General features: G+C 35.1%; 4 protein-coding genes across 5 annotated transcripts in view; 3 read left to right on the top strand and 1 right to left on the bottom strand.

Annotated features, from left to right (window-relative positions):
* The window catches only part of LOC149486442 (UNC93-like protein MFSD11), a 36,773-nt gene extending 27,392 nt beyond the window's left edge, over positions 1-9,381 (top strand). Inside the window, exons 5-8 of the mRNA XM_089698074.1 lie at positions 4,550-4,658; positions 5,796-5,921; positions 6,271-6,575; positions 6,927-9,381. Coding sequence (XP_089554200.1) covers positions 4,550-4,658; positions 5,796-5,921; positions 6,271-6,575; positions 6,927-7,142 — 756 coding nt within the window. The 3' untranslated portion in view covers positions 7,143-9,381. The remainder of the gene's footprint in view (positions 1-4,549; positions 4,659-5,795; positions 5,922-6,270; positions 6,576-6,926) is intronic.
* A 223-nt stretch (positions 9,382-9,604) lies between these two features.
* Positions 9,605-12,978, bottom strand: LOC149486443 (transmembrane protein 70 homolog, mitochondrial). Of its 2 annotated transcripts, XR_016315958.1 has the most exons (3): positions 12,760-12,978; positions 10,736-11,032; positions 9,720-9,852 (listed from the first exon to the last, which is right to left on the bottom strand). XR_016315958.1 is itself a non-coding variant. In XM_089698075.1 (2 exons), exons 1-2 carry the CDS (start codon positions 10,489-10,491, stop codon positions 9,664-9,666), a joined length of 633 nt encoding a protein of 210 aa, XP_089554201.1. In that variant the 5' UTR covers positions 10,492-10,625; the 3' UTR covers positions 9,605-9,663. The 2 variants fall into 2 exon arrangements, 1 of the variants encoding a protein (XP_089554201.1); XM_089698075.1 differs by lacking the exons at positions 10,736-11,032; positions 12,760-12,978 and adding an exon at positions 10,048-10,625 and having other exon boundaries at positions 9,605-9,852.
* Positions 12,979-15,065: 2,087 nt separating this feature from the next.
* The window catches only part of LOC149486444 (meteorin-like protein), a 30,175-nt gene continuing 21,737 nt past the window's right edge, over positions 15,066-23,503 (top strand). The window contains exon 1 of the mRNA XM_089698079.1: positions 15,066-15,361. Coding sequence (XP_089554205.1) covers positions 15,246-15,361 — 116 coding nt within the window. The 5' untranslated portion in view covers positions 15,066-15,245. The remainder of the gene's footprint in view (positions 15,362-23,503) is intronic.
* Positions 19,638-20,725, top strand: LOC149486445 (uncharacterized). Its single transcript, XM_089697877.1, has 2 exons — positions 19,638-19,847; positions 20,165-20,725. The coding sequence occupies exon 2, from the start codon at positions 20,180-20,182 to the stop codon at positions 20,723-20,725; it is 546 nt and encodes a 181-aa protein (XP_089554003.1). The 5' UTR covers positions 19,638-19,847; positions 20,165-20,179.

The following is a 23,503-nucleotide window of genomic DNA, read 5'->3' on the forward strand; positions in this document are numbered from 1 at the left end:
AAAGAGAATCGACTTTTACGGTTCCCGCTATCCAGTGAAATAATTTGATCTTGATGCCTACGCCATTCGACCCCGTCATCAACCTTCACCTTATAAGAAACAGGGCCGGTCTTTTGCGTCACATTACCCTCGACCCATTTAGGCGACTTACTGGAATAACTACGTACAAGTACGGGATCCCCGTTCTCGAAATTCCTATCCTGACCTCCCTTGTTAGCCATCTGCCGCTGCTGTGCCGTGCGCACCTCTGCAGCGACGTCCGGACGTAACGCGTCTAAGCGACCGCGCAGACGGTGGCCTAAAAGCGCTACGGCCGGCGAAACTTTAGTCGTGGCGTGCTCCACGTTACGATATTGAAATAAAAACTTCGACAGTGCTTTAGAAATATTTTCGCCTTCATAAATAGCCCTTTTAATTACCTTCTTTACCGTCTTAACCGCATTCTCCGCGGCCCCATTACCTTGTGGTCTGTACGGTGCCGACGTTACATGTTGTATACAATTTTTATTACAGTAAGTTTTAAAATCTATAGACGAGAACGGGGGGCCATTATCAGTAACTAGCTGTGACGGTAATCCGAATCTAGCAAAGATAGACCTCAACACTGACACCGTGGATTCAGTGTCTGTTCGTTTCATTGCAATTACCTCAATCCATTTCGAGAAAGCGTCAACTAATATAAAATATTTTACACCCCCACATTCAGCAAAATCCGCATGAACCCTTTGCCAGGGCCCTAGGGGAAACTCCCAAGGATGTAAAGTGGCGTGGGGCGGAGCGTCCCGAACCACTCGACATGCCTCACAAGATCGACACAAATTCTCTATATCTGCATCCAAAGCAGGCCAATAAACGTAATTACGAGCCAGACTTTTCATTTTGTTCACTCCTAAATGCCCTTGGTGAATTTCCTCCAGGACCCTCGCGCGTAGCGGAGGTGGAACAACAAGCCTGTATTTAAAGATCAGACACCCCAATTCGTGTATGATTTCGTCCTTACGTGCGAAATAAGCCTGCTCCTCCTCACAGCTGGCGCGAGCCGGCCATCCAAACAAAACATATCCTTTGATTTTACATAATAATTTATCTTTATATGTCTCCGCCGCAATATCTTTAAAACTTACAGGCAATGAATCTTTAACTAAATCTACATAACTTAACGCTTCCGTGGGGCTCCGCTCACACGGAAGGGGCAGACGAGACAACGCATCCGCGGGACCGTTCTCACAAGATCTCACAAATTCTACCTTGAAGTCATAGGCTGATAAACGCACGGCCCACCTTTGTAAGCGGCTTGCAGCTGTTTGTGGTATTCCACCCTTTTTACCGAAAATATGTGATAAGGGTTGATGATCGGTACGCAATATGAACGATCTCCCATACAAGTATTGATGATGTTTAATTACCCCAAAATAAATCGCGAGCGCCTCCTTGTCTAACTGACTATAATTCCGCTCCGCCGAATTGAGCGACCGTGAAACACAGCTGATAGGGCGCTCACTCCCGTCTGAGTAGCGATGCGCCAGGACCGCGCCCACCCCATACGCACTGCTGTCCACTGACAACATGAGTTCCCGACCGTCTTCATAATGCGCTAATACTTTATCACAGGTGAGAGCATTTTTAGCTGCAATAAAAGCCTCCTCACATCTCGAATCCCATGTCCAATCGATGTCTTTTTTTAAAAGTGCATGCAAGGGTTGTAACATAATGCTTAAATTTGCAATGAATTTCCCATAATAATTTAACATTCCTAAAAAACTTTTTAATTGTGTAATATTCTGGGGCCTCGGGGCCTCTGTAATAGCGGCTAGTTTATTTGGATCGGGACGTAATCCTGTTTTATCGATGATAAAACCTAAATATTTTACACTTTTTTGTAAAAAACTGCATTTTTCAAATTTAACAGTAAAACCCATAGCCCGTAACCGTTCTAATACTGTACGTAAATTTCTTAAATGACTTTTCCTATCCACCCCGGTAACACAGACGTCGTCCAAGAATACAACGGTATTTGGAACACCCCGAAGGGTTTCCTCCATGATCTTTTGAAACTTCTCCGGGATACACGACAAACCGAATGGAGTGCGACGATATACAAATGTACCGACGTGCGTAGTTATAGCCGTATAACGCTGTGAATCATTCGATAACAAGCATTGTTGATAACTATGTTTTAAATCAATTTTTGAATACTCTTCTCCCCCACTCAGTGAAGCGAACAACTCCTCGATCCGAGGAAGTGGATATGGATCACGCTTAAGAATCGGATTTATAGTAATTTTATAATCACCGCAAATTCTTATATCGCCGCATTCTTTAACCACGGGTACTATCGGCGTCCCATAATCGGATGACTCAACACGGTAAATAATTCCCTCTCGCTCTAACCGCGCCAGCTCGCTCTCAACGCGAGCGCGCAGTGCTAACGGCACGGGTCGCGCGCGCACGTATACGGGCTTCTCATCCTTTACATATAACGTTATTGTTTTTTTACAAGTTCCTAACTTATCCGTAAACACCTCCGGAAATTCACACATTAATTGACTCACAAATGGATCGCTCTTTACATCCACATTAATTTCCTGTAAATCTATGGCTATATTTTTAACTCCAAGAGCGCGTACCCACTCTCTGCCTAACAAAGGACGTCCCCCGTTCTTAATTACATAAAGTTTACAATTATACACGGAGACCTTACCGAGGGTTACATTTACATTAATAAATCCAAGCGAGTTTATCGTCGAACCGACATAACTGCGTATGTTTATATTATTAGATAATACAGTTTTATTACAAAAATTACGCCTAAAAAAATCTTCGCTTATGGTCGAAATTCGGCTGCCGGTATCGACTTCGAACTCGATTGGACGTCCATCCACTTTAACCATAACTAAATAAGGTTGGTCACCTGTACCGTCCACTTGGATGTTGAAAAATTCCTCGTCTCGCTCATCGTCACTCACGTAATTATGTCGGGCGTTCGCCCGCCCTTTGCCACTCACTGATTTACACATATTTTTTAAATGGCCACGCACACCACACTCATCACAATTATAATTGGCAAACCGGCACTTATCCGGCCGGTGCGGCCTCCCACACCGCCAGCAGCGGCCGGTGCCGCCGGCCCCGCCGCCCGCGCCGCTCCCGCCGCCGCCGTGCTGCGCGGGCGGGCGCGCGGCCCCGCGAAGCTGCGAGCGCCGTACGCTCGCCTGGTGCAGGCCTTCGCCCGCCGCCGACCCGCTGCCGCCGCCCACGCCTGCTGCGCTCGGGGCTGCGCTCACCTCTGCGTGTCGTTCCGCCGCCTCCAAGGCCAGAGCCAGCTCCACGGCCTGTTTATAATTTATGTCTTTTTCGGCAAAAATTCGCGATCGCATCGCCTCACTCGCCAATCCAGAAACGAACTGGTCACGTAAATTCTCTTCTAAATTGCTGCCGAAATTGCACGTAGTCGCCAAATGTTTTAAATTATGTAAATATTCTGTGAGCGGCTCGCCGACGAGTTGTCGACGTAAGCGAAAAACATGGCGCTCGGCTATCTCAGAACGCTGTGGTTCTAGGTGTTGTCTCACGAGGTCAACGAGCTCTTCAAACGACTTTGATTCGGGATGCTCCGGCGAACATAAATCGCACATTAGTGCATATGTTGTCTCTCCCACAACAGTAATTAGTAATGGCACTTGCAATTCATTTCTGATTTCGTTCAACAATAAGAATTGTCTCACACGGCGAATATATGCTGGCCATTGTTTGGAGTTAACATCAAACGGCTCCAATTTCCCTATAGGCATGTTCACGGCACTTTACTCACGTCACGCGTAGTTCCGACTCGTCGCCAATGGAACGTCAATGAAACAACGAGTGTGGAGTCTGACTGGTTTATTAAAAACTGTTAGAACTACCGACAGTGAATTATTACCAAACCACCCTCCACCAATAAGATCTTTTATGATCAAAATAGTTGTTGTGGCGTTTTAATATTCCTGTTTGAGGACATTGGGTAGGATATGATTTTGCCTATAAATTCTTGTGGATAATGTCAATAGTCTAGTTTAATATAACTTGATACTTAGGGCTTATTATATTGGACATAGTTTTCCGCACTATTGTTTTAGGTGACAAAAAATAACTCACTTTTTCTGATACAGAGATGCTATTGTAAGGAAGTTCATGTTCCAAATACCAATTATGTATGGGGTTTCTAGAAGTTTGGACATTCGGTATTCGCTATGGAAGCAGGTTTATGTAGGTATATAAAAAATAATCCAGGACGAAATCCCGTTACGAACGCGTTCGTAAATACGATATCATTTTATTTATTACAAAATTGTCTTTCGATATCGATGTTCCTGCCAAAATTACTCAACATTATAACATTTCTCTCATTAATATTACGTATTCGTCAACTCATTATATCACTTATATTACTTATTGAAATATTCACTTATTAGTTTCGTAAGGTCTCCGTAAAAGTGAAAACCGGTCAAGGGCGACGAGAAGACGCAAAATCCCTTTATTGTCCAATTAATATTGTATTTTATGATTGCAGTGCGAAATTGTGAGCGAGTCGGAAGGTCCTTTGGACGCTTTCAAGGGAGCCATCAAGTTGTTTTGTACAAGGGATATGATGTTCCTGAGCGCCGCTTTTATTTATACTGGTTGGTATTTTTGGGCATTCATAAATTGATGTTTGTATTTTTGATAATACATAGGTAGATTAAATTATACTATGATGTATAGACGATGTTTGTATCATCTGCCAAACTCCTCAGAATAGGACTAGGAATTTCACTCCTTTATACAGTATGATAGTATATTGAACATAAAGAGTACTTACTGTATTAATCCATCAGGCCCCGGAATCACAGACACAATAGAAAATCTATTGTGTCGCGGTCGGATCTGGCCGTTCGGGGCTCAATGGGTAAAAAAAATATATAAGAATAATAGAGAAATACAATTTTAGAATGAAAAATTTAAAGACACTTTTTTGCAAACAATACCGAATAATATCATAACAGCTCCCTAATTAAATAATTATTTAAACAGAGTTTAATTAGTATATACAAAAATAGATAAGGTATCTATTGTATTTCATGGAATTCCATTGCGTAATACGCGATTAATTTTAAACTCAGAAACAGTCAAAATAACAGATAAGAAAGTCAAGAACGATTTAAAATAAATTATAAACCGGCTAACAATATAGTCCTTTTAAGGAATTCCAAAATAAAATCATTAACATGGCCTTTAAGTCCTTTACAATATTTACTTCCAATTATTTCCAATCATTTCATCGAATATATGATAATATCCTTGTAAATGTCCTTATGTTGATGTCTACGAGTTAATTTACTATTAAAAATCTTTAATGTTCACAAGGTCTGGATGGACCTTGTAAACAATAAAGTACAGGTTAATTTACTACAAAAATCTTTAATGTTTACACTTTACAAGGTCTGGATGGACCTTGTGAACAATTGAGATTTCTGACAATAGCCTTGCTTCGTAATCGACAGAAATTGGGTTTCTTGTTAAAATGTGTACACCAACATTTTAATTAGATTGATCTGTTAAATTATGAATCCTACTATGTAATATTATAAATGGGAAAGTTGGGAAGATGGACGGATGTTTCACAAAAAAATGGTGAACGTAATTAAACGAAAATACAATAATATAGGTCAATACATCAGAATAACACATTATAGCTATAGAAAAATTTGACTTTGCCGCGTTAAGCCGCGCGGCACAGAAAGTTATTTTTTTAATAATAAATAAAATATTGTTTCCAGGCGTGGAGTTATCTTTCTTCAGCGGTGTGTACAGTCCCAGTATTGGTTTCACGTTAGCTATGGGTGAAAATGTGAAGCAATTGGTCGGTTTGTCTGGTGTCTTCATTGGAATGGGCGAAGTTCTTGGTGAGATTTGTTTCAAACTCAAACATTTATTCAATTAGACTTCTTTTAGAATCATCATTACATATTTTTAACAATTACCACCTTTTTTTGTTTAATCATTCTATTAAATAAATTCATTATATTCTTTTCAATAGTACTCTACAGCTAATAGATTACGATCTCCATTGCTGTTGGTAAATAAAACTTTTCCAAGAGTCTAACAGAAATATGTAATAATAATTCGTGAATTATCCCAATCCCACAACACAGTGCAAAAATCAAGTTTACTTTTCAACCAGATAGCGATAATTCGGCATCGCAATCATCAAAAGTGTAAAAATCAATACTTCTAACCACAAATTATTTCCAGGGGGAGCGCTATTCGGTATCCTCGGCAACAAGACGACCCGCTGGGGACGGGACCCCATCGTTATCATGGGCTATTTCATCCACATGACCAGTTTCTTCCTGATCTTCATAAACCTCCCTAATGTAGCTCCCTTCGGAGACACCATGGATACCTCATACATCAACCCGTCTCCATACTTGGCTATGTTCTGCAGCTTTTTGTTAGGGTTCGGGGATGCGTGCTATAATACGCAGATATATTCAATCTTGGGTGGGAAGTACTCGGATAATAGTACGTCTGCGTTCGCTCTGTTCAAGTTCACTCAGGTATGTTTGTTTTAGAGATATTTATTGGTTATGGCCTGTTATTGGTTGGGGAATTAGCCATGAATTCTGTGTTGATGAATAATCATTACGATCAAGAATGTCAAAGGACTTTATTTTATTCAAAATTAGTAACATAAACTTTTGGTTATTTTAAATTCACATCAAATCCACATAATCCGAATCAAGATACTCTGATAATATTTAGAACAAATAGTTTAAAGACATATCAACTCGCACTTTCAAAACGAAGATATACAACCGCTTATACTCGTAGAAAGCTATAGCCACCATCAGATCCTTTTGTTCTTTTATTTTTCATCTTCATTTACTTATAAACAAATCTTTTTCCAGTCCCTCGCAGCAGCAGCATGTTTCTTCTACTCCTCTAGAGCACTTCTTTCCGTTCAACTGGGAGTGTTAGCAGTTCTAGCGTCCATAGGAACAGCTGCGTTCTGCAGAGTGGAGTGGGCTGACAGAGCCAGGAACAGGCTGACGGTGGAAACCCTGGATGATAAGCTGTCTCCAGCTACTCATGCGTTGGCAGAAAATGCATTGCACTATGACTGAATTGGGCAGGATAGTTAGGGCTAAGGAAAAATTAAAACGAATCACGAGTTTCGGGAGGATGGTAAAATCCTCGAATTCATGGGAATGAAGTTATAGTTTATCTGATAAATCTGGGTCAAAGTGGGCCTCAGGGAAACTTAAAAAAAGTCACTAATTGCTTTTTATAGGAATAAAATAATAATTCAGTAGTAGTGACGTATTTGATCATTCGGGATATTTTAGATCTAAGAAAAAAATAATAATCGTGGCATTTACAGAGCGACATTAACACGAAATGAAAAATTTGAGGGTATTTTATGGTCAATTCCGATGATAAATTATAATAAAGTAGATGAAAAACTATTAAAAAATACTCTATTTTAGTATTTTTGTTGGAATCAAATGCTGGTCGTATGTCAAAAGTACCATTATACGATTTTATACAATTTTTCCGAATACAAATTATTTTGTACAGTGAATATCAATTATGAATTTATTCTCTTTTGCTATTTAATTGCTTTTTATAGCTCTAGTGTAAATAACATAACTAATAAAGTTTTGCTACATGGCAGCATCTGTCCATAAGAATGTGATACGTAAAGAATAAGTATGGTTAAGTTTTATCATCAGACCCCTAGACAAGTGGCTTTCTATTAGCGTAAAGTTCAATAGAATAGATTATGAATGTATGAGATTGACGTAATCAATCGTCGTCGTCGTCGTAATCAAACGTCAATCTCATACATTCATAATCTATTCTATTGAACTTTACGCTAATAGAAAGCCACTTATCTAAGGGGCGCGTTACCATGATATGTTATTGCATTAAGACATGTGGAAGTGGGATCGAAGGTAGGTATCATCTTTCGATAGCACTATCTCTCTTTCATGAAAATGTGTATTTGAAAGTTTGGTAAAGTAAGTCAGAACGAAATAAAGTAAATTTTATTTAATGAAAAGAAAATATACGAATTAATTTTTGCTTGTAGCTTATAATTTTGTGAATGATAACATGTCATGGTCCCATGGGATTGTAAAAAATAAACATTCCAAAAGAATAGTGTTCGATGACACTTGTAGATTTTCTGTTTATAGTTGAGCAGGTGGGTAAAATTTGTTTTACATATGTGTCCTACAAAAGTTGAATTTAATAGTATGTAATGCTTTTTATAGACTGTACAAGAGATATATTGTTGATCAGTGTGGGCCTAAGGCGAGTTATTCATATCAAGTTGTCTCTGTTATACTTAAAATTTGCTGCTTTTTAATAAAAACAAGGACTTCCTTCTTGAAAATTTTAGATCAATATAATTGGTATAGTACGATTCAAACTTAATGGCGGCTCGGAACATCGAACGATTTGATGCGCAGAAAACAATTTTAGATATTACCGAAACGTTAAGTGTTGGATATCTGCGCGCTCGTGCATTGGCAGCTAACTTCCGAACCGCCATTAAGTTTGAATCGAACTGTAGATAAAATATAATTTTGTAAATTAGAATAATACCTATGAATGTATATTATGGATTCTAGTAGGAGTTATAACAATAACTAAGATTTAAAGTACTAATTTTCTTTAAAGACAAAAAAAGATTTACAAAATTAATCTTGACATTAAAATATTAATAAGATTGGATTGGTAATCGTAAAAGCAGGGTATATTTGCGGATGTAATATTGATATATTTTTCGAAATAAATACCCATAAGTATTAATTAGAATAAATAACGCAGCATTTCGAATTCAGTAGATTAATGAATAATCTTCAGCTTTATAAAATGAAATAAAACATTCCACTTGTATTTATTAATTGTATAGTGTTAAATTGTTATATAGGTAGTAATGCATCTGTACAAGACATAAATCTTGTTTTCAGTTTATAAAAAAAAATTGGTTTAAAAAATTATTTAACATTTAATCTGGCTGCTTGTTGTGTATATCAATTAATATTCCTTAAAATATTTTTTTAGCATTTTTATTTGTATAGTGTTAAATAATTATATGTGCATGTTTATGTAACATAAATATTTACTTATATTGTAGATACATAAATTAAATATGAAAACAAGAAAATTATAGTTTTGTCTAGTCATATCTATGCTTTGATTAATAAAATGTTTTATATGTATGATAAAATATATTTACAGGTTTTAAAAGATGTATGTAAAATATTATTTTAAAAATTAATTGTACTATAACACTATAATAACCTATTAGATTAAGCATAATGTTATTTAATGAAATAAATAATTTTTATTAAATGTTTTATATTTATTGTTAGGCTGCCCAAGTTATTCAAAGATTGAATTTATTATAACTCAGAATGAAACAAAGAGAAAAGCAAAAAAATAATACAGAATGAAAAAGTCAATGGTCGAGTCATCAATAAAATTTAAAAACTATCAGAAATGAAAATCATGTACAAAAATCCACATTTAAGTACTTAACTTTCCTACTTTATACTATGAAATAAAACAAATTAAATAAAATTAACAATATATATTATATTCTAAGAGCTAGTACATAAATAATTACTAATATCACTACTTTTTACTCTCTTCCGGGTTTCCCATTTTAAAGTCTAATGGTTTGTCATAGCCCATTATCTTAGCATAGTGGAGAGGATCATTGAAGTGTCTCGCTTCAATAAATAGAGGTTTTCCTTTGGCTACCATTGTTGTGAACATTCCAGGGATATCAGGAACTACAACATCATTTGGTGTGAAGTCCAACTGAAAAATTAACATGACATTGTAATTTTTGGACTGACTACTAATAAGAATTAAGTTTAAATAGGTACCGTTTAAGTTTAATATTATGATTCTTGATATAATAAAGATAGTAATGTATCTTTACCTACAACAAGAAAATAAACACATTTTTGAGACTAATTTTCTTAACAACTTGTTAAATATGAATAAACTCACCTTTTTAGGTATTAAAAAGAAACTTATTGTGGTTGCTCTATATGTAGATGTGCTTGGATCATAATGCATTTCCGTTACATATTTTTTCGTAACAAGGTGCAGTAATATTGGAGTGACAAATGTAAAGAATCCAACTACTGAACATAAAGCTACTATAAGTGAAGTACTACCAATGGTAGCGGCTTCTTTAACTAAAATCGGTTGAGCGCAAAGACCGGCTATACTTGAGCACACTGAGAAAACTTTTACACTCCTTATTTGCGGGGTAAGATTACCGTAATATATGCGTTCAAATTTTGTATCCTCGTTACTTTTACTCGCAAAACTTCTCACAAAGTTTTGGTGGACTGTTACACATTTGTAAACATTTAAATCTTTAAGAAGATTATGTGAGATGGAACATTTGTTTTGTAACACTATACTCTTATGAAATATTCGTAGCATAGCTGCACTGTACGTTGCTTATTTTTACTTTAAAAATACTATAGAGATTAAGTAATGTAATTTGTACTTGTAGGTTATAAATTTGCTTCAATTTTATTTTGAATAGAAACTGTCAAGTGTCAACTGTCAGCTGCTAATGTCAAACACAGAGCAAGTAATATTTAAGTCAAATTAAATTTTACATTGGGTGCGTTCCGATCATGTTCCACCGATACACTGCGAACACTATAATAGAGGTACCTACATATATTTTGATCACGAGGCCGGATCGATCCCGCGTCTTCTGCCTTCTCGGGGTGTACAGTGAGATTATTTTATTTAAACCTTTATAAATGGTGTTTTGTGGGACAGTTATCAACGTCGTAGCAATATCCAGTTTCTTCATCAAGCACTGTTTCTTCTGGACAATCACATCTAGCAAAGCCACAAACGGCGCCTACAAGTGTAGGTTCTGGATGTTCACACGTTCTTTGTGAATACCAATATGTTTGATTGCAGTTACTGTGTTTAATGATCATATGATCTGGACATCTATCTGTACCTGAAATCATAATTGTAATTTTAATGTGTATCAATGGCCAATTAAAAATAATTTATTTAGATATGATTCTCCTCTTCCAGAAAAATATTGGTATCTTTCTAAAATCCTCTTTGTTATCTTCACGGCAATCAAAATATTTTTATCAAGCGTCTGAATTTTCGCTATCATAAAATTAGATGAATATTGTTTTAAATAACATACTTTTATTAACTTCACTTGTATGTAACCGACTTCTTAATACTCGATTTTGACCTATTTTAAACGTACAGATAAAATCCAAACTTTGTACGCAGTAGGTACACTTGTCATGGAACGATATTTATTTATTTTGTCCGTCCGACTTCCGCGCCGAGGCTCGAGATCCCTGTCAAGGGGGGACGCCCTTGCGAATGTCGCTACCAGGGTGAACCTTCAGTTCACCCACGTGTCCGGCCCGTCCGCGTTGAAATGAAGAAGCCCTTCAGGCTAACATTGAGAGACACCACAAAAAAATTACGGAATTTTTAAATTCGGTCGCCGCGCTCAAAGTCTGAGATAAAAGCTATGCAATAGCTTAAAAAAAAGATATTATTTAATTGAAAGAAACCTAGCAAGACATTTTTCCTATTCAGCGCCCGCGCCGGCCTTAGCTCGAGTTTTGCGGGTAAAGCCTATGAGCTTTGGTAGAGACTAGAGCCAAAAGTCCTTATGGCTTACTTTGATCGATACTCTTATGATATTCATTTCACAAATAATATTCATTATTTTTTTAAACATTTATTCCTTAAATAATTAATTCCAAGTTTGTTATTTATTGCTCATTTACCAACAAGATGAAATGAACATGTAGGTACATATGTACGGAATGCATATTATATAGGTTGCCTTATGTGCTATGCATGTTTTCCATTTCTTTTAATATTATGTAATGTAATGGTACATAAAATAGTTAAATATATATTTTGTAATATAAAGCTCTAACTTAGTTCTAAGGTATTATTACATCTTTTGCGTTATGCGTACATAATATTGTAAGCCTGTTTTTACTGGAGACATACGCGACGCAAGGACAGAAGCTAGAGAGCTATTGAAATAATATGAACACATCGTTATCGTAATTCTCCATATCGTAAATATATCAATATTTATTAGTGTATAAAACTACTATTATATTTATTTAACCGAAAACTATCAATAGGTCGAGGTTAGGCGTTAACAAATTAACACTATTACGCGCTTATTGCTGTAGAGTAGAAAGTAACTACACCATTACAAATCTGTGGTAGAGCTTTAAAATGCTATTTGTCTATCGCACTCTTGGTCATTTAACTTGTTTCAAAACGTGCAGCAGCTTAGATTACAGTATTTAAAAGTCAAATTTATTGGACAGTAAGGTTAGAATATCTATCGTTTATTGGAATGATTTTGATTGTTATATTGCCGGTTTACGTGACGATCACTTTTAATAAAAACAAGATTCGATTCGAAAGCTTCCCGTATTTAGGAAATGTCCGTTGAAATTAAGGAATTTATTTGAATCGATTATTTTCTTTACTTTTTCTCTCTATAAGCATCCGCATATTGTAATACTATGTAGTGAATTGTAGAAATTATTGATATAGGAAGTAGGAACTGATTTTGAATTTTTTTATATGATAATGCAATCAATAATTTCGACAAATCCACACATATGTATTTAACTTATAACAGCTATTCATATTTAACTTATGACACATTATTTTACTCACATGTATTATTATGCCAAAGACATCTAGTTATAGATGACGGCTTATAAGCGGATATGAAATTCAGCGAGAATAATAGCGCCCACACAAACATCGTAGGAATATTTAATAGGAATTGTTCATTATGCTCGTTTTTATACCCGCTTTCCAATACCCATTGTTTGAATTGTTTATATTAAGTACTATAATAGCTTATAATAATAAGGTGACGTGGTATAGAAATAGCAAGTGTGTTTTTTAGATACCTATTGTACCTATTCACTATTTTTTACATTGCTTCAGGTCGACCGTCCTACTCTGTGGTCCTACTTACTGAAATAACAAAGTCCAAGACTACTACAACAATTCTTGGATTAAAATTAAATTTAAATTGGAAAATAATAAGGATAAACTTAAAACCAGGATAAGGAAATGTCGAATGTAGAGTTAAAACCTAAAACTCTTCCTTAGATATTAAAAAATATTTAGAATCATCATATTGGTAAGAAAGATAAAATAAGTTTTTGTTAAAAATGAGGAATTTTATTTCTCCAAGATGAGGTGTAAACATTCACACAATACTTATGATCGTTAAACGAGGGTTAATGTAGAAAATGTGATAAACAATATTTAACCGCGGTATTTATTTATTTAACGCTTAAAGAAGCACCGTCATGTGTTGCACATACCACCTTGTTTGAAGTAGTAGTAAGTGTTGGTAGGTCACGGGGTAAAAATTCAATTTCAAATTTTTTCAGTAGTTTTGTCGATGTTTTGTTTGATTTAGTTTTAGATGCAACTGTTCTCTCACAAGGAATCCCTGAAAGCATAAAGACATGAATTAAAATATACATTATGTAAAATGTTTTATGAGGAAAGTACCCAACCTTCAAGAATTCTGCGTCAACTCGACTTGCGACAAAATAACAGATAACGTAAACATCAGCTTTACAGGGTTAAAAGCTCTATCGAACTATATATTGTACAATAATGGTTAATAATGACAGGGTCAAAACGAACTTTTGTGTTTCAGATAAGAGCGAATCGGGGACTAAATAAGCACGAGTCAACGACGACAAAGCGGCTATCTATCCGGTGAATAAATACGGCCTATTGATTTAGTTTATCTCAGAGCAAACATCGCATATGATAACTCCACTCACAAAAGACCTGAATTCCACTATTAACACTGCATGTGTTTCTTTGATAAGAGAAATAAGTATTTATTCTTCAAATCGATATGATTTCAAAGAATCCTGGAATTAATGGTTGGTTATGATTTCGTGAAAAATACAAACCTATATACCTACTTAATATAACCACTTTCAATGTACAATATTGATACTTAAATTTTTTTTAATTAAAAAATTATATTTTAAGTAGGTACTAATTTTTATTTAATTGTATTATAATAATATGAAACATAATTGCAAAAAATAAATAAAAGCATAATGATACAGCACTAAACAAGCCATTAACCTAAAAGCTGCAAAAAACACCATCATTCATAGAAAATTACTAACATTTTGATGCGCAAGCTTTACCCGAAAATCACATAGCTATTTAGCGAACCCACAAAAACCAGAGCAATGTGTCGAGTCATAGACAAAAAAGTTTTGGGATAATGCTTAATTACTACTGCGGCATCATTTCTCGACCAATGTCGGCATTTTATTTGGCCAATTTTTTTATTCGTTAATATTTTAATAATATTAATCTATAAATTATATTGTTATTGGAAAATTCAAAGTTAAAGACTTTAAAGTCTTAGCACTTAAGTGCTCGACGAACATCATTTTGCAATATACTTCGTCATTCTTTATCATTTTCATTTATGATTTAACGCATCACCTTGTCTCAATCGCTTTATATTCCTTCTTAATAATTTTTAACAGGTTATTAAATAAAATAAAGGAACCTAAATGTTTAAAAATAAGTTGTGATTTCAACTCATGGAAATACAATCTGTAAGCGTATGTAATAAAGACTCAATAATAGTACTTAAACACGATTTAAGATATTGAAAATGTATGCAAAGCTTTTAAAAGGTTTTTATCTCAAGGCAACCGTCAGCGCCTAAACGAAAGATTTGATGGCTTTACAAATCTTTCCCGCCATTTCAAAAAGCTTAAATTACAAAAAATATACTTCTCAACTATATTCAACGTTATTATGTAGAGAATTAAGTTTATTTTGCCCTGCATTCCAAAATACTGATAAGAAAGAGCGAGAAATATCGCGTTATACTTTTTTCAAACAACTTTATTATATCCATCTCGCTTACTCTTCGATAACAAAGCAGTTTACTCTAGCAAGAGAATTCTATCTCTTTCGTGGTATTTTAGTATTCGTTTAAAGGTAGAGCAGAGCTGGTGTATGCTCAAGTTTTCTTTGCGTTATTGTTTAAGTATATTTTTATTTAACAAAACATTAGAATTGATATTAATTATGAATTTAAAAATGAACTTAGTGATGTGACATTTCTATTGACGTGTATTTTTTTTTAATAAATGATCTTATTATCTTTTAAAATGGACCCGTGGACAATATTTTGGACTTTTGTTTTGGGTCTTACGAGTATTGCGGAGGCGGGACCTATTGGAGACCAATGTGATTGGACTGGAAGGTAAGATTTTCTTTTTTTTTTCAATAATTATATTAATTATTGCATAAACGATGAATTTGTTTAAGTTATTATATTTTTAGTGTTCATTTGTTATTTTTAAGAAAATGTATTTTTAGTAAGTAACTACTAAAAAATATAACCGTATCGTAGAAAAGATTGTTCATAGTGTTGTAGATAATATTTAAAAAGTTTGTAGGCTATAAAATATTTTCGAAAAAGTTTTTTTTTCAACATAAAACTTGATTACCACAGCTGTCGACGAAATATATACTTTATTGCTGAGGGAATAGGGTTGTTTATCAATATAACGTTATCTTAACAAATTTTGTTTATTTCTTAGTAAATCTTAGAGCATTGTCATATTTTAATGAGCACAGAAGATAAGATTAAGGGTTAAGAAAGATAATAAAATAAGTCTGAAGCATAACAATAGGGTTGTATTTAAGACAATTGACGTCTTAGTTTTGAGTAGAGTAACTAGAGTCATATAGAGTTTTGTAATAGGCAATATTTTCTCTCGTCTTTTCATTTATTATATACCTAATACCTATTTGTATTATTATAATCTATTAATATTTTTTTTTATTTGTACCATAAGCCATTTTTAAATTTGGAAAACTTACAGCTCTATGATTACATTTATTTCCAAATACTTTATATATAATACATTCTCAATTTTCAAATTACATGGTCTCCGGCATTTCATAACAATTCCAAATGGGCGTTTATTCCGATCATTTATGCAGAATTCCAATTAGTTTGAAGAATTTCCATCACAATCCTGACCCGAGGCGAGCTGCGAGTCATTCGCGCTGTGCAATTTGCTAATGCGATGTCTGTGGGTCGCTTGCGTGTTCCAAATTGGCAAATTGTAGTTTCTTCTTTTGTTTATCTGTAATCTGATGATCATGGTTCTGCTTTGACATTCTAGGATTATCTTGTTTTTTTTTCTGTTTAAAAGAGTTAGGATTTTATCTTTAATCTTCTCAATGATCAAGTGGGTAACAATCGTTCCTAATCCTTAAAAAAGTTAAAAAGGTATTATGGATTAGACAGAAATTTTCAAGTTATAATAATGTAAAAAACAACAACAAATAACAGAACAGAATATAGAAAGTTATTTAATGCCATCATAATCCAAAACAAGTTCCAAAGAAATTTCGCCGAATACAAATGAACAATGGAACACCAATAGAAGCTTCGTAAAAGTCTAAAAAACAAGACTTCAGAGTTGGAATTTATTTAATTCTCCCGAATATCATTATCTGCAGTACCTAGCACCGAACATATTGTAACAATGATTCATAAAAGATTGTAAACACTTTAATTTCTGTTCTTATTTCCATTATGTCATTAGGAACACTATACATGTCATCAGGTAATCATAATAAAAGTTAATAATTGTTATAGCTAATGCACGCTCCGGAAACGGAGTTAAATGAGGGCGAATGCGGAACAAAATCAACAAGTTGGGTTTCCCATTGAGGGATGGCGTGGGAAAGTGTGGGAAAAGCGTTCTCGTCACCCGGGACACGTGACCCTTCCGGCTTTTGGGGGTGTATCAATTGTTTAATAATACAATGAAAAGATACTTTATTGTGACCCCGTGGCCCGTATAAACAAGGGTTACATTATCTGAATACGCCTTTAACTCGAAAGTATAATAAACGAATAATGTACATTTTTAAACTGAATACGATACGGTTTCAATTACTCTTATTATACTGAAACTACAAAAATCCAATTTGAATTGTGGTGAACAATGTCCTTTAGATAAACGCACGTCAATCAAAATCATAACCTTTATCCCAAAGGAAGAACGAATTTCACGAGAGACAATCAATAATGCAGGCAAAAAAGCAAATTGAGTGTCAATGTACCAGCATCAGTGCATTGTGGGGCTTCAAGTTCATACATTAATATTTATTAGGGAGGGATACGGAGGGGAGCGAGCTGTTTATTATAATATCCTCCTATTATAACGCGTTCGCACGACATTCACTGATTGATAAGTAGCCTAAATTGTCAGCTAAGTTCTCTTATGCATTATTTCCTTTGTGCTCTGTAATTGTACACTATTCTATTGACCCTTCATGCTTTTCTTTACCGCACAACTTCTTTACAAAGTACTGGATAATCAAACATTTATCTGGATTTTATAAAAAAAGTTCGTAATAAGATGGGGGCTTAGGCTAACCATAATGATAACAAAGTTGTTGGTGTAGTTTGTACTCAAACAAGTTAAATATATTTTCAACAAGGATTTAATTCATTTAGAAACAGTAAATTCAAACAGATTGCAATTACCAACAATAACAGTAGAAGAATTTTCAATAAGTAGGTAGCTAGGAATGTGAAGGGCTGTTAAGTAGTATAATCCATGAAGTGCGAAGCAGGATTATCCCTCATAATCTAGCTAATCTTTCTTATCCTTTAAGTAAATCTGTGCAAAGTCATGCATCGCCGTAATGACTCCATAGAAGGATGGTACTAATGCGCGTATCTGTTTAGTAATGGCCACTCTTAACATATTTTATACAAACAGGTCCCACCTTATCAAGCAGTGATGGTACTCTTACGCATATAAGTACATGAGCATTCGCACTTTTCTAGTTAATATTATTATGTAAGCGGATGTTATATGTTATGTTGCTTAAGCAGGAAGAGTTATTTCTTATGGAAGACTCGACGTCAAGTTAAATGCATTAATTGTCTAAATAAATTGCTCCACGCACTTGCATTGTGCATGCGTAAGTCTCAGCGGATGTGCGCAATGTCTGCAAGAAAAAGTACAATATAACTTACTAATACGTAGGCTAATTTGTTTAAAAACTCTAAAAACAGCGTCTCTTGGCGCCGACCCGACGAAGTGCATATTAGACTCAACAATGGCCAGCCCCACATAATAGATAATAGACGATAAACACGCTAAGACGACCGAATGTTGACATCATGACTAATGTTTTTTTGAATGTTTGAATAAAGCCGTTTGTGCCACGTTATACGAATTAAAGTTGCGATGTAGTTGGTAAGATAATTCTCCAACTTACAACTTTTATGTACCTATTTGTGAGCTGTCTTAATACCGCTCTTTAAAAGTTAAGCTGTATGTAGTAGGTATGCAATAAATAGTAGTTCATGTCATTATCTTTATCAAGGCAGCGGATGTAATAAATGCCTAACATACGATATGTGGTTGTTTTTAACTTTTGAATATGAAAAAGTGATAAAAATATGCCATGAGAACTTTTTTGCGGCTTTATTTCCTGAATGACCTATATATTATATTTTGTGTAACCGCAAATACGGATGTCGCCGTATCACAGTGGGTGATAAAACATCAGATGGCCAGTAATCGCACGCATATGGCTACCCTGAGTTCAATTAAGCAATGTGAAATTCCGGAAGAGTTTCCTCTGCTCCTTACATATGTTTTCACTATGATCGTTAGTGATCCAGAATCGTTTCGGCAGTTCATGGGATCGCGGCGTCAGGACATTTCACATGGGATGAGCCTGGGAACACCACGCTCCGATTCCACTAAGAGAAAACATCCATCACATGTTGCTGTATGAAATCACGGTTATTTTTAAGCGACGATTGTTTTTATTCGCTCGCCAATTGGGGGCAATCAACGACACGTGTTCCGTTCGAGACGCTTGCCTTAGCCTGTCTATTGAGCTCATTGAATCTGCTGTGATATCATATAGTTATGTAAAACTACACAAGTACAACAATAAAGTATAAGTACCAATAGCTATCTGTGTGTAACAAACCCTTTTAGCTTCTCTTGAATGTAAATTTCCCAAGGTACTTGAGCTATTCGTTAATTAGGCACTATCATCTTTCCACTCAAACTTTGATCTAATGTAGACCTATTTTTATTATGTGCTTGAAGCGCAATCACAAAGATAAAACGTCTGGTCGACACTGAAGGGTAATTCAATGCTAAGACCATGTGTCATTTTAAATGTCTCTTCACTAACTTCCATCTTTACTTTATCATTTTGTATGCATAACAGTATACGTGAAACAAAGCTCCATATCATAGCAATTCAAAGGATGAAGAATGATTTTTTTGCCGTTGATTAATAGTAATGATTTTGACCTAGTTCTTAATTAACAACGTTCGTAGAGTTCGTCTTGCTTTATTTGCATTGATAGACGCTGGTGCGTAATAAGTACATACAAACCTTTGTAAGCCTTTGGCAATATATTGTATAGAAACTGATCGTTTTGAAAGTAAAACATTTGAACGGACTATGTTCGTTTTAACCCTTTCAAACCTACGGTGCACAATTGAGGACATAAAGCATTTTGTTAATTATCTTACCAAAAACAAGTGTCATGTAACCAGATCCTAATGTAATCGCATGAGAACATTATGAGCTACGAAACTCGATACCACTAACGCCATGTTTTGCCGCGATTTCGTACTAGTCGACAACTTTTGAACCAGTAACCGGTGTATCTTAGAATTGCGTAGGTGAGTGATTTACTTTATTTGAAAATATTAAGATTTTTCCTAAGATAGGTATTAAAAAATATATATATCGATTAATTATGGTGTAAAGTTATAGATCAAAGTATTTTATGTGTAAAAATTTTGTTATTTGTACACTAAAACGTGAATATTCGTAATGTCTACGAATGTGGACGTGCGGTTTCAAGTGGATATATTTTTCGTAACGTTCAATAACGGTTGTATTGGAACAAAATAAACTTTTTCTTTTATGCACATTCATTTAAATTTAATTTTATTTAAATTAAAACGAAATAAATAAATCTGATATATTTTTTCAGATAATCTTTTTAAATATGTTCTCAAGAGAGGCCTGGAAGCTTCTGCAAGATGGAAATCTTTCGGACTTGGAGCTGTCTTCAGATGATGAGGATGTGGGCTGTACTAATCAAGCTCAAGATACAAGATATATCCGCTTGGGTGTCGATGTCATAAGTCAGAATCAGAGGGAGTATGTTCCACTTGACTTATCGGACGGAAATGAAGACGAGAGCGAGGACGAAGAAAGATTGCCTATTGATTTCGAGCCAGTTTTGGAGGAACCAGGAGCAGATATGGATATTGAGGAGGAGGAATCTACATCGAATGGTGAGACATTTGACTATCTCACACCTAAACAGAATATAAAGTGGAGGCACCGAAAAATTGAAAATACAATATCGACTGATTTTTCCCCACCAATAGCTGTTGATCCCATCGTACAAAGTTCTCTAGATTACTATCACAAGTATGTACCTGAAGGGTTATTTCGTCAAATGGCTGAAATGACAAATATATATATGCTGTTCAGTCGGGAAAAACCAGGTTTCGACCTACTACCAGCAATGAAATTGAAGTCTTAGTTGGCTTACATATGGCAACTGGGATATTTAACTATCCGGTTTTTAAAATGTACTGGGAAACCAACATAAGCATACTAGGGGTATGCTTATGTTGTTATGTCACAGAAAATATGACGAGAGACAGATTCTTCGAACTTCGGAATAATTTACATCTTGTAGATAATATGAAAATGCCTTCAAATTGTAAAGATGCATTCTATAAAGTTCGACCCATCTATGACGCAATCCGAAGCCGATGCTTAGAAATACCATTAGAAAAAGAACTGTGTGTTGATGAACAAATCGTTCCTTTTACGGGAAAGCATTCTGCTAAACAGTATGTAAAAGGCCAACCATGTCCTTGGGGCATCAAATTATTCTTCTTGTGTGGGAAAAATGGTCGTGCGTATGACTTTATAATTTACCAAAATTCCATTCCTGTAATAAAAACATTAAAATAAAATAAAAACATTTCAATACAGACAATTTTTAATTTTATTGAAAAATCTCCCATACTTTGCATATACTACTTGAGCCATACCACTTGAACCGAATGTCCGCATTTGAGCACATAAAGAAAATATTAATTTTCTCGAAAAATGAACAACAAATAATTTTTGTTTTATTTTTTCCAAGCTTAATTGTTGGTAGTTTCATTCGAAAAAAATCAGCATTAATGTATTCTAAAAAAAAAAAATTCAGGTCTGAAAGGGCGCGCTGCAATAATATATTGTCTAATGTTTATTATGGTTAAATCTTACTTTAATTACTTACAATTAGTAATTTCCTAGGAAAGGAGCTGTAAAGTACTCGTAGTTATTGCTTAAAAATTTAACTACAACATTGCGCAAGTTGTACTAGTATAGTGCATTAAAATGTTAGAAAGTTCTCTCAGAAAGAGTTTCAATTTGTTTGTAATGTTAGCATTGAACAGCATTCTTTGAATAAAATAAACATAGCCAATTAACATCGAATGTAGGTTGGCATTGTATCAGCAGGTCAGATAAAGGCCTTCTTTGTGTATTGGGTGTTTATTTTTTCAATTCGTTCTCGGAGACGCCTCGATGTATCGGCGCTAATTACGGTCTCTGGCCTATAATGCGAGGTGAGCGACTGACGTGTAATTAATGCTTACCGATATCTATGGCCTTCTATAAACTTTTATAGATCAACGTAAAGCAAATGCACAAAGCATTTGCTTTACGGTTTTGTTCCCTGAATCCCTGATTATTCTGATAAAATAAAACATTAGCACGTCCTCTCTTTTAAATAACTCAATTTAATATGATGATTTCCAAACTATAAAAATCTTTCTGACGGTTAATTTTTTCATCTAAACATGCGAAGGAGGTGAAATAGGAATTTCGCCGAAAAATTTGGTATGCGAGATCAGCGGGATTTGTTGAATAATGCATAAGGGATCTAAGCGGTTATTATAGAGGATGCGCGGGCGCGGGCGACGTCGCACGAGCTGCATTTTAATGCGCTTCAATCTGTCCGACGCACTGTCAACTTGTATTTCTTATATTATTAGTTTTCGACAAAACCAATTGTTTATTTATACAGAGTACCTTTTCCGGAATCATGCTGGGCATTAATGCGTTTGGCGCCTAAAATTTCTATTGTTTTTTTGTTTATCTTCATATTGTTGTGCATCGAATATAGATAACATATTCTTCATTTTACCTATCATAGTCAGGCCCATTATTTACAATATACGACGCATCGCTAATGAGGCAAGGCGGGTGAGGTGTAACTTGATGCTGTCCGAAGCGTCCCTAAACCGCCGACTTGATTGCCCTGTCGTGTCATCCATCATACATCTAGAATGTAAGGTAATACCGAATGCTCATCGTACTACAATAACTTAAAAAAAAAACCTAATAAACTTCTTATTAATGCAGTTTTGCGTTGCTACCTTCCATCATAAAGAAAATACATTTTTTTATATAGTTATTTCGTATAAAACCTCTTTCACAATCATCGCTATCGAGATATCGTAAAAAAGGAACGAGTGGGGGCGACCGATTATAATGCAAAAAGAGCTTCGCGGTCGTTCCATAACCGATTGCAAATGGCACTCGCCTGAGGGCTCGCTGCGCCATTTATAGTCCCTTGCAATCTCGACCACAAAAAATAAAATATGCAATGATTTCTTCACCGATTCGAACTCTCTATCTTCTGTTTATAATAATACCTACTACTAGCGTTGGATTCGAAGCAAGGAGACACTGAAATTAGTATCACAAAAACTAAGCGTGCCGCCGTCGCGTCGTCCCCTTTTAAAATGCCTGAGCGTAACACGCAGGCTTTTTTATTTATTGGTATACCTTTGGTATTGATGAGACGATCGCCATGTGGCTTGTAATTCTTAAATTATTAAACTCATTATTTAATTTGAACATCGACAAAGCATACTTTGTTAAATCAATTATCCAAATTGGTAGAGCTCGAAGAAGAAAAGCGAAGCGTTTAATAATTAGTATCTACCAGACTTAATGTTAGTAAGAAATGTAATTATAGTCGAATTTCGATACTTCCCCAATTAACTCGCTTATCACGGCGATAAATGGTAACTGACCATTATGTATCGGTTTAAGAATGCCATAAAACAGTATTGAGTTTCATGTTGCCATACCTCGTCTTGTTTATATTATGGAATGACCAACGTACTTTGGCGACACAACAATGGTCGGCTGACATTACTTAAAACCTCAAAGATTTTACCCGATAAAGGTTAAATTGGCTTCTTTCGCTTAATAAGGTGCCCTACCTCTACAAAAGTGACAATCGTGAAAT

This window comes from Colias philodice, chromosome 8 (assembly GCF_061535455.1).
Source record: "Colias philodice isolate Cphi_HAF_F1 chromosome 8, ilColPhil1 Martin Lab GWU primary, whole genome shotgun sequence".
Classification (NCBI taxonomy): domain Eukaryota; kingdom Metazoa; phylum Arthropoda; class Insecta; order Lepidoptera; family Pieridae; genus Colias; species Colias philodice.